This window comes from Arachis hypogaea, chromosome 13, assembly GCF_003086295.3.
Source record: "Arachis hypogaea cultivar Tifrunner chromosome 13, arahy.Tifrunner.gnm2.J5K5, whole genome shotgun sequence".
NCBI classification, from domain to species: domain Eukaryota; kingdom Viridiplantae; phylum Streptophyta; class Magnoliopsida; order Fabales; family Fabaceae; genus Arachis; species Arachis hypogaea.
This window is the reverse complement of record NC_092048.1, coordinates 136,449,461-136,461,712: the sequence shown is the minus strand read 5'-3', so window position 1 is coordinate 136,461,712 and position 12,252 is coordinate 136,449,461. Positions and strand designations below refer to the sequence as shown.

The following is a 12,252-nucleotide window of genomic DNA, read 5'->3' as shown; positions in this document are numbered from 1 at the left end:
AGTGAAATTCTAATGGAATAGAATTTTATATCATACCTATTTGGATTGGAATTGATTCTGAGAGAAAATAATAAAATTGAATTAAACTCTATATAAACTAATTTAAATAGTTTTGTTTTAAACACTGGAATAAAATTCAATTTCTAAAGCTCTTTTTTGATTTTGTGATAAAAACATGATGTGGACAAGTGAAATCGAATAAGTCTCCTTTTTATTACATCAAAAAATTGGATAAAAAATTAAAAGAGTCCATTCGATTCAATTCTCAACCTATAACATAAACAAATTAGATTGAAAAATCATTTTTTTATTACTTCAAAAAATTAAATAAAAAATAAAATAATTCTCTTTCTATTCAACTTCAACTTATCTATTTTATTTCTATTTTCAATTATAATTTATTTTTTTATTTAATTTTAATTTTTGTCTTATTTTTTTTCCCTGATCATTTGGTCTTAGTTTATTCTAATTAATTATAGATTATCATCATTAGGATAGTCACGCTTCACAATTGATATGTAGAGGGAATGCACATTTTAATGGATTCAAAGATACTGACAAATTAAAGCTGTTATGCTAGTAGATACCAACAATGTTTATTAATTTGTATCACTGTCAATTGAAGTTAAATGTTTCTTGGTTTTACTTATTATTATATCAATCTTTTTATTGAATTTTTTTTTTGGTGATACAATCTTTTTATTGATTTAATTGGCATAATTATGTAGATGGCGATTGATTTCACAGCATGCAACATGATGTTTGTGGACCTTGAAAATTAATGGGCCGTGTTGATGTCCAACAATTTGCTGCAAAATACACAGGGGTTGGGTTTGTCAATATTGATGTGGACGAGTTTATGGTATATCCCTCCTTCTCTTTCACCATAACTCTCTTGTTTCATTCTATTTAGGAACACATTATTAGTTTTTAGATTCGGTGAAATTATTCTCACCTCCCATGTTTGGTGAATTCCAACCTTGTATTCTTTTTACTAGTCTGCTTAAATAAGTATCGATAGTTTAAATTTCGTCTTATACATGTAACAACTCATTGATTAGTGACAAACTTTTAAATAAAACTCTGATCCGTAATAGATTAGTTTTTAGTCTATTGGATTGAGGAATATTCTGGACAATATATATAGTTAAAATACATATGGTGTTCTTGTATATATATTACTAAAATTTAGTGTTAGATATTCTTGTAAATGTAATACTAGCCTTTCCTAAAACTTTATTATTTGATATATATATATATATACACACACGTGTCTTATACATTTTTTTAAATAAAATAGTCAATTACTAAATAATAAAAAAAATTTATATAGTAAAATAATTAAATATTTTGCAATAGAATAATAGTTTTTTTTCTCAACATCAAATTAGTCGACCATTGAATTTTTAGATTTTTATTCATATTTTAAATAATTATAATGCAACTCTAGTTTGATTATATTATTTATAAAGTTTAATTATATATTTTTCTCTAAATTAAAAATATATTGTCCTTTTAATAATATTTTTTAAAAGTAGATTTGTATCTTTTAATATTTCTAGATTTTTCTTTACTAAATAAGACCTTTTTTTTTAAAGAAAAACAATAGTATCTAGACGAATAAAGGTAGATCATGATAAATTTTACTAAATTTCAAGAAAAAAAAAGTACAATTTCTTTATCATCCTACCACAAAATTAATGATTGATTGATTCTAGCACCTATGAAACTTATTTGAAATCACTATTGTAATTGAAAACAGGTGTCTCAAGGATGAAAAATCCATGTGCAGGTAATGGCAACACCATGCTTATTAAGAAAGACATTCATAAAGTGGTTGGAGTTAGAAATCAGGAGCTACAAAGATGGAGGGAGAACAAGCAAGGTTATGTTGGATTCCCTAAAAAACAAAAAAGAGGTGTCATTGTTTAATGTGATTCAAATCACAATGAAAATTATTTTTCTAGACCTATTTGTCATGTGTCGGTGCTAATTTTAAAAATGGAAAACGACATAAAAGGGGTTACCGATTCATGTCTCTATTATTTGTAACCTCACATCCATTGGATTCTTTATTGATATTTGACACTAACACTACTCATCAAAGATTATTATAACCATCAATATTATTTGGTCAACTAACACAATTCTCTCTTTTTTTTTTCCTAAACAAAATAAATTATTATAAAAAAAAAAATTCATGTCATGGGACCTTAGAGAAATATCTAGAGACAAGTCATTTTCATAATAAGCAATTAATATGAGAAACTAAATAAGAAGCCTATAACTTCTTTAACTGAAACCACTCATAAGATGAACCATACACACTTTACACATAGCAAGTAACAACGTGTTCTAACTTATAATAATATTAATAAAACAAAATCCAAGGCCACTTGTGGTGTTACACTTATTTATGTAAATTACAATATAACTATAATTAACTACCTTAATAGACCAATTCTCAAGTTACAATCACAAAAAGTTTTTCACACACCAACGATTTTCTGCTATCAATTCAAAACCTGGGTAGCAGCAACCAACCATGCCTTGTTTATTAGTATTATGCACAATTTCTTCAAGACTAGAGCTGGAAATTACATTACATATATATACAGTGTAAGTAATAAAAGATTGAGAGAATTAGTTTATTTATATTTATATATATATATATATCATGTTCATGATGACAGTTTATAATCCTTTCTCATAATCTTCTTAAGCTCATGCTTCTGATGTGTGGAAAGCCTTGAAGGGAACATAACATCAAACTTGATTCTCAAGGATCCTTTCTTCCCTGGTTCTTTAGAAATTGGCATCCCTTCATTTGGGACCACCATAACATGCCTCGGTTTCACAACATCGGTCACTTCAATGGCGATTTCTCTTCCGTCCAAGGTTGTCAAGTTGAGTGTCTTCCCTGAGAGTGCCTCCACAAGCAAGATCTTCTGTGTGATCACCAAGTCATTTCCATCTCTCTTGAACACAGCATGTGGTTTCTCATCCACTACAAAGACTAGATCAGAAGGTTGAGACCCTCCTTGTTCTTGGTTTCCTTTTCCAGGGAATGTTATCTTTGTTCCTTTTTTCCAACCTGGTTTAATGTCTATCTTCAAGGTTTCTTCCACACACTTCAACTTGCTGCTAAAACCAAAAACAGAGGAACTTTTTTAAGTTCACTCAACCGCTTATTACTAGGTCAATTGTTATGCATTCGCAACAATATAACTCTATTTAAGAACCGTTAGATAATTTGATATAGGTGAAAACTCAAGTGCATACGACTTCACGTGAAGTTGATAGTTGGGAGCAGTTAGATGACTATCAGCTTCACGTGAAGTTGACTGCACTTGAGTTTTCACGATATATCTGACTAAACTATAATATAGTGGTTCTTAACTATTATTATAAATCGGAACTTAAGGGTGACGCTGGTCAAATAAAACTAACCTATATTCAAATCAAACTTAGGAATGAAGAGATATTGTGATTGGAATGGCTAAGTTGAAGATTACTACGACCAATAAAAAAATATTGTATTCAACTTAGTAATTTTTTATAGTTAGTTGTTAATGGAAGAATGGTCTTCGCATTTTGTGTATTGTTATTTGTTAATAACCAATAAAATAAACACAGGAGGGACCAACACGAATCCCAAGAAATAAATACATGAAACAAGAAAATTGAAGTTTTCTGTGGCATGTGGATACACATGTAATCTTGCGTGTCTGCACATTAGGCCTACTCAATGTACAGCCAAAAATTTCAGTGTAGTAGCCACAGCCAAATTAATTACAGGAAACAAAATTCTGCAGATGAGTTAAATAAAAATGATGGCCAAAGCAAGACAAAAATCATACATACGGGTATTGATTGAAGTTAGGAAAAGATTCAAGTTCAAGAATCAAGAGCCAAAAGTATATGTACTAAGTGATAACAATGAGTTTCAGTACTAGTAGATTTTCAATTAGTTATAGTCCAAACATATAGCCGACAAAGGCATGCAACATTAATAATATAGCTTAACTAAATCAAATAACATCCCCAAAATTTGTAACCAAATCAAGAAGCAGAAAACCATCACAAAGTCAGACCTAAAACCTCAATTCAACACTTGTAATGCATACCGCAATCTAAAACCATGGCATGGATTAATTAAAGAAAGAGGAGTAATTGTAACTACTACTTACCCGAGTTCATCAACAACATTTCTTGAGATCTTCAACTTCTTCCTACAACCTTTGTAAAGCTCCTCAAGGGTGCACACAAGTTTGGTCTCAACCACCACCCCTGCTTTCTCCTCCTTCACATTATTATTTCTACCATCACAGTCTTGTTCCTTTTTGTTAACCTTCATGGAATTGAGAGGGTAGTGGCCATAGAAATCATAGATCTGGCGCTTTTTGGGGTCACTCAAGACATCATAGGCCTCAGATATCTGCTTGAACTTTGCTTCAGCTTCTTCCTTGTTCTTCACTTCTTGATGGTGGTTCCTATCTGGATGCCACTTCATTGCAAGCCTCTTGTATGCTTTCTTAAGCTCCTCTTCTGTGGCGTGACGATTCACCTTCAGAACCTTGTAGTAGTCCCCTGCACCCATCTTCTTCACAATTCACCTCAATTATGTGAAAAAAGGAAAAAAAAAACAAACTTTTGTAATGGGGTTTATGGAAACTGAAAAGTGAGAAGTTTCTTCTTTTGAATTCACAATTCAGTTCAATTATATGGAAAAAAGATTATAACTTTCGTGATGGGGTTTATGAAAAGTTTCAATTTTTGGGTTTGGTATGTGTGGTTGCAAAAGGGGGTGGTTGTTGGTGGTGGAGGGTTAGTGAGTTGAAGAAGAAAGGAGTGTGTTAGTGCTACAGTAATAAGCAGTTCCAGCTGTTGAAAGAAACAAGGGACAATGCACACGCGCAAAAGTAGCAGGATTCACGTTCACCTTCCGCCAGAGAGAGAGAGAGAGAAAAAGAGAAAGAGAACACTGACAGAGAGTTAGGACTTGAGAGTGTGTGTTTATTTGAAGAAAGAGAGAGATGAGATGAGAATTAAGGTTGGGTACTTGGATGATGCTGATTGATTGCTGAGACTTGCATTTTGATTTTTTGACATATTTGATTTTTTCAGAGAGAGAGAGAGAGAGAGAGAGAGAGAGAGAGAGAGAGAGAGAGAGAGAAGAGTCTGTGCTGTCATAAGCACTTGTTTCAGCAAGCACCAATAGATAAAAGCCAGGTATTCATATCAAGTTATTATTATTCTGGAAAATCCTTTCTTTTTTCTTAAAATGAAAAAAAATGGTGAGATCCCTAGAGGCTAGAATATATTTCTAATTTCTCAGACCGTTTTCTTGACTTGAAACGGAGAATCACTCAAAATATGGAATTGACAGCACAGTCAGTTACTTGAATTTGAATTAAGTTCTCTCTATTTGATTTACAGATTTACGCCTTTATTAGGGTCCTTTTTTTTTCCCTTTTGTAAATAACTAGAATTTATATATGAAAATAAATTATTTGTTACCAATGAGACAAATAGTTGGATGCTTTAATTTAATTAAAATAGATCACGTCACCAATACAAAAAAAAGACCTATTAAAATGTTTGTAAATTAACAAGAGATTAATTCTTGTGTTTAACGATAATTCTTGTTAATTCTTGTGTTTAACGATAAATATTACACTTTAAAATATACTTTTAATATACAAATTAGGTAAATTCTAAAGAAAATAGCAATATTTTGCTTAGTTTCGGAAAGTTGTAGGGTCAGTTACTTTTGAGTTAGAGAAATGAAGCTAAGAGTTGAATGGGTTTGATCAAGTTTGAGAAAGGACAAGTGCTTAGTTTTTGATTTATGGGAATATTAAGTTTAAGAAAGAGAAGTGAGAATTACAGCGAAGAAATGCCTGGCGAGTGGAGAAAGAAGACATGTTAGGTTTAGGAGATAGTGATTAAAGAAGTGATCAATATTATAATGAGATTGAGAACGTGCAATGGAGTGGGGTGGTAGGCATAATATAGCTGGAGTGAAACGAAAGAGAGGTACCACCAACCATGATGTTTCTTTTCCTTTTCCAATTCACTGTTTCCTTCCAAAACACTAAGGACCCAGAATCTAGTTGGTGCTCTTAGAGGGATCTTACACTTTAAAATACAGGTTTAAATTAATCTTGTTTTTTTCTTATTTTTTCTCAAGCATATCTAATGTCGGATTTAATGACTTTTTTTTTTCTGATGACTAATTTATTCTTTAAGAGCAAATGTTAGACACAAAATGGTTTTCATAAAACTCCCTTATTTTTGGATCAAGGCCTTTGAAATTTGGATCACTGTGTGGGGGTGATGGAGCCCTTTAAATAAATATCCTATTAAGCCCAATTCTCAAAAAAATAAAGAAGCCCAAGGATCTATTAAAGTTTATATGAGAAACAATTCAACTATTGGAGACATAACTAAAACTATGCATTCATAAAACTAAAACTTTGTAGAAATGGTTTGTGTAGTTATTTCTGTTTTGTATATTTAAGTTGATTGACATTTTTTCATTATTTATAGTTTAAAGCTACCCTCAATTGTCCATAACACTTTGTAACGTAACCCTACTAGTGTCAGATTGTACCAAAGGGGTTAAAGGCACTGTGTTCCAATTTGATTTGCAACAACCATCACCGACCAGATCTTTTGTTCTAATCAAAAGTAGGGGATGAGGGTTTGTGATTAGACACTATTCTGCAGTGCCAAGTGCTATAGTCAAGCATTCAGTTATAAAGTCAAACTGACATAATAATCAGCAATTCAACATCATAGTGAGTGTATTGTTACCGCTTGATGATAATTGATAAGGCTTCGCATTTTGTTCCTTTTATTTATTTATTTGGATTTATTCATAGATATTAGTATTCTATATTGGGCCATCCGTGAAGAACTCTTGAAACGAGATAACATAAGATGAGAAGGCACCATATTCAATTCAAAATTTTAAAATGTTACGTTAATGGGTCTCTCATCTTATAAAATCCTCACTCTTTTTTGCTTTTTTTAATGTGGGACTAACTTCAATACTCCTCACACTTGCAACACTAATAATCTCCCCCTCAAATGTGAATCTCCACATCAAACATCAACTTCCCTCTAACTCCTCCACCGCATATGAGTATTCGTCCATCACACCGCCGTAAAACACCACGGGACACGCCGCCCGATCCATCTTTGTCGGAAAAACTTTCGATGCCTCCACTGCATATGAGTATTTGTCCATCACACTGCCGTAAAATACCACGGAACACGCTGTTCGAACCACCTTTGTCGGAAAAACTTTCGATGCTTCACCTTGAAATACCTCTTAAAACCACCGGGAATATTTTGGAAAGGAATCAAGTGAGATAACATAAGATGAAAAGACACTACATCCAACTCAAAACCTTAAGATGTCAAGTTAATGGCTCTCTCATCTTATAAACTCCTCACTCTTCTTTGCTTTCTTTGATGTGAGACTACAACACTCCTCACACTTGCAACACTAACATTTTGGATTAGAGGCGTGCACGACCAGACCGTACTCGAAGGATTTTGGACTATGAAGACCCGAATCCAAAGTGATTCAAGGTTGATTCGAAGAGAAGAAATGAAATCTAAAAAGTGAGTGAAACTGGGACCGAGTCATAGTTCAGGTCATCTAGACTTGATCCGGTGGTTCGATCATCATACACAATTAATATTCTTATGTTAATATTTTATATTTAGAATGGATGATGACTATTTTTATATGGAATTTAAGTATTGTAAATCTTAATATTTTGTGTTATTAGTCATTATAAGACTATAAGTTAATGTTTTATGTTTAGAATGCATAAAAATTTAGACCATTGCATAATATTGTGTTATTTGTATTGACTTATATTTAGTGTTATTAGATAATATTAGTATTGATTGTGGTTATGTTTTAATTTTGGAGAAGGGTTGGTTCTTATTATATTTTTTTAAGTGAATTTTACTATGTCAAATAATAGTTGGAGTCTTAAAAATTTATATATTTTTACATGCTAACTTACAAAAATATATCAAAAAAATATAATGTTAACAGTTCAATTTTTATCTGGTATAATTGTACTCCGAAAATATATAAATTTCATCGGATCTATAGTCAAATTCAGATTTAATAAATAAACTCTATATATATTTTAGGTCGAATTTAAATCACATCAAATCCGATTTTTACATGTCCCATAAACACCCCTATTTCATATTCCGGATAACGCATATTCTTAACAAATTTTAAAAAGATTCTGTAATATTTTCTGCAAAATTCAAGTAACAGATACTATTGTGAAGTTCATCATTGCAACGTGTTTTTAATCAAATGACACTCATGTTCATGAAAAAAATAGATTGATAATCCCTTAAATCTAAGATGGAAATGGAAAATATACGTAAAAAATCAAAATTAATAAGGGTAAAAAAAATTCAAAATTTAATTAGTTTTAATACACAAAATTGGAATTTTTATTTTTATTAGTTTTAATTTTTTTAATATTTTATTTAAATTAAAATAAAAATATTTTTTATTGATAATTATATTTTAAAATTAATTATTCTTTATTCACTTAAAAATAAAAAATGTCAATAAATTAATCTGTTTCTTGTTGTTTTAATTTCGTTGACACTATCAGTTAAATTGCAATAAAAATTTATATTTCGTAAATAATAATTATAAAATTGAGTAGTTACGATAAATAATACATAAAATAATAAATATTTATATTTTTATATAAATTAAAAATATGTAACTTTTTTATAAGAAAAACTTAAGAGTCAATAATTTTTAATATTTTATCCATTATTTAGTTGGTATAAATAATAAATTATTTTTAATAAATAAATTTTATTAATTTATGTGTATAAATTTTAAAAGAATATGAATACAAACTGTATTAATTTTAATAAATATAAATATAAAATATATATTTATTATATACAAAATATCTATAAATATAAATATAAATTATTATTAGTCAAATATAAATTAAAAATAATAATATTTATTAATCACATAACATTACTATTTTTATAAACAAGGCACATTAGAAACTCGAAAAAAGAGAGAAATGTTAACCATTTTTTCTATTTTTGTTAGAAAAAAATTAATAACATGCTTTTCCTTGTCTCATACTCCATTATGTGACATTTCAGAATTTCACCCAATGATGGGTCATATGCATACTTTTTCCCCAATATTAATGTGCTTTTTTAATGAAATTAAATTCATATAAATTGTGTGATTCATATATTTTTTATGAAAAAGTATAGAGAGTCAATAAATTTAATATACAATATGTATAATAGGAATAAAATTAAAATTAATATCAAATCAAATAATAATTAAGTTAATTAATTTTTAATAATTTTTAATTTAAAATTCAAAATAAATAAAAATTTACAACATTTACATACATCACAAAAAGGTCTCTCTCTCCCATGTGATGTGACTTTCTTCTCGTCCAGTTTCTTCCTATCTTACCGGTGCTGCGCCGCCACTGACAACAGCCACCGTTACCCATAACAACTAAACTCATTTACAATACGGACAGTTACTCCTATTCTCATCATATGCTCCCAATTTTCGGTGCTCTTCTTGCTACCGCAGCCTCACCTACGCCGTTGCAACCCCTCACGGCTGACTGTGCCACCGACTCTGCCACAGACTCCAACCGACGCTGCCACAGGTTTCCGCATACGCCGCCAAAAGCTCAACGACGCCGCTGTTTGAATTAATCGTGTAAGTATATTAGATGTAACGCACGCGTGCTTGAAGGCAATATCAAATCAAACACTCAATTGATTATTTTTGATTCTCACTCATATCTCTTCATATGTTCAAGCTTTTTTTATTTTTCTATTTTTTGTTTCTCCAGTTTTATAGTTACATCAAATCATAAAACTCATGTATCAAATTATAAACTTTTTTTAATTAAAAATTAAATTATTGGATGATCATAGTTGATTCTTCTTTTATTTTAATGGTCAATTTAAGATGGTCATTTTAGTAGGTATGCGGATGGTTATTTTAATTTTTATGTAGATGATTATTTTGATTGGATTGAGTTTAGTTATATATAATTAAAATATCTTAGATGTTCAATTCATTAGATATGCAGATGATTATTTTTATCCTGGACGGTTATTTTTACTAAGGGTGAGTGGCGCATGACAAGCCAAGCAGCGACGGTGAAGTGGAATGATTATTGATGAAGGTGGGATGGCCACCGATTGAAAAAGAAGAGAGTATTAGAGTGAAATGTTTTAGTAAATTATAATTTCATATAGTTATTTTTTTGAAATAACTAACTGTATTTTTTAAAAATTTAAAAATTTAAAAATTTAAATTGGGAGATTTGAAATTTAAAATTTAATGTGAAATAACTGAATGAGAATTTTTGAACTCAGATAATCTGTGGAGTGATTTTTATTATTTATCCCTATTAAATTAAATAACTGATCCATTTTACACACTGTCAAAATTTTTCACTGTGTCTCTAACAAAATTCGTTATTTATTTATTTTTACAAAAGTTATAGCAAAATACAAAATAAAAGGGGGAATAATTTTTCCCTAATATTAATGTGCTTTGTCAAAAGAAGGATTTAAATGTAAAAAATAATTTCAAGACTTATTAAAAAATAATATTACACTCATAAACCTCAATTTTGTGTTGAATTTGGTGGCTTTTATCAACTTATCTCACATTTATTCAATGAAATAGCATATTTTTGTAATTCTCTCTAATCTGTGCTTCAGAGTTAAAAATATGATTTTTATACCTTAAAATAGCTAATTTTAATTCACTTTAATCACATTCGATGTCTTTTGATATGTTTGTTGAGTGATTTCAAACTTATAAGACATGGATTGGATGGAAGAAGTGAGGAGAAAAGTATGCAAAGTGAAGAATTGATGAAGAAATAAGTATTTGGAGAATTTAAGGCCACGCGCACACGCGACGTTGGTTACGTGACCTCATTAAAGTGAAGACGCTAGGGGCGATTTCTGAGCTTTCCAGGCCCAAATCCAACTCATTTCTAAGACTATTTGATGCAGAATTCAAGATTGGACAAGGGGAAGCAATTAGATAGCTTAGGATAATGCCTTAGGTAGTTTTCTAGAGAGAGAAGCTCCCTCTTCTCTCTAGAATTAGGGTAGAATTAGGTTAATTCCTCTTAGATCTAGGGTATTCTTGTTTTCATCTAGTTTTCTTTGCAATTTCTTATTCCTACATTTTTGTTCTTCTTAATTCTCTTGTTAATTTTCCTTTTTATGCCTCTTTTTATGTTCATGCACTCTTGTTACTTTGATTTTCATTTAATATAATTTATGTTTTATGTTCCTTTATTGTTTAATTGAGTTGTTATTATTGTTCCTTACAATTGGTAGTTATTAGATTTTATAGTTCTTGTTATTTGACCATGCTTTTTATTGTATGCCTTCCAAGTGTTTGACAAAATGCTTGGCTTAGGTTTAGAGTAGTTTTTGAACATTCTTAGTTTGGAAAGAGAAATTAGGCAATATTGAGTCATTGATACCCAACTTATGTTGGTGATCTAGAGTTGTTAGTTAATATTGTTTCCATTGACTCTAATCTCTTGCTAATTCAATGAGTAAATACCCATAGTAGTCCCTGAGATTCACGCAATTACTCATAGTAATCCTTAAGATCCCGATTTTCCTATTGTAGTCCTCCAGATAGAGCTCCGAGCACTCAAACTAGTCCCTGGCCATATTTCAGGTGATGACTCATCATCGGAGCGCTGACATGGCCTAGGATTGCCACGCTGGAGTGCTGCCAACGGCTAGCTGAGCTGGATAAGTTCCAATTTTTACCCAGATTGGTCCCTCCTAGTATAATTAACCCTAAATCCCCAAATTCTCATACACCTCCCCTCTTCGTCTTGTTCACCTCTTCTTCTTCTTCTTCTTCCATATACTTGTTCCTGTTCATGCACTCTCATCCGGGGTTGCTACTCATGTCGATGATGGGTGGAGGTAGCACTGCAGGTGGAAGCTCTGTTCATTTTCCATCTAGCTGGAACCGGACTAGAACGCAAACGAAGAGCAGAAGATCGGCCCCGCCAGAATGGTGCGGCTGTGGCTGTAGGCCAGTTCTCAGATGGTCTGGCACAGATTCGAATCCGAATAATAGGTGCCCCAATTATAATGTAGGTTAGAATAATCACTTGTGTTGCTGTTATTCTCCTCCCCTGA

At 30.9% G+C, this 12,252-nt stretch overlaps 1 protein-coding gene across 2 annotated transcripts; it reads right to left on the bottom strand.

Moving 5' to 3' along the window:
- Positions 1–2,351: 2,351 nt before the first annotated feature.
- Positions 2,352–5,985, bottom strand: LOC112791872 (uncharacterized). Of its 2 annotated transcripts, none has more exons than XM_025834887.3 (2): positions 4,191–5,985; positions 2,352–3,141 (listed from the first exon to the last, which is right to left on the bottom strand). In XM_025834887.3, the coding sequence occupies exons 1-2, from the start codon at positions 4,598–4,600 to the stop codon at positions 2,682–2,684; spliced, it is 870 nt and encodes a 289-aa protein (XP_025690672.1). In that variant the 5' UTR covers positions 4,601–5,985; the 3' UTR covers positions 2,352–2,681. The 2 variants fall into 2 exon arrangements, with proteins under 2 accessions (XP_025690672.1, XP_025690671.1); XM_025834886.3 differs by having other exon boundaries at positions 2,352–3,144; positions 4,191–5,423.
- Between the last annotated feature and the right edge of the window lie 6,267 nt (positions 5,986–12,252).

Bases quoted from the DNA above. Each gene is read 5' to 3' on its own strand.
- LOC112791872 (XM_025834886.3), bottom strand. From the start codon at position 4,600: ATGGGTGCAGGGGACTACTACAAGGTTCTGAAGGTGAATCGTCACGCC. The intron at 3,145-4,190 runs GTAAGTAGTAGT...TTTTGGTTTTAG, and splicing joins AATGTTGTTGATGAACTCGG to CAGCAAGTTGAAGTGTGTGG.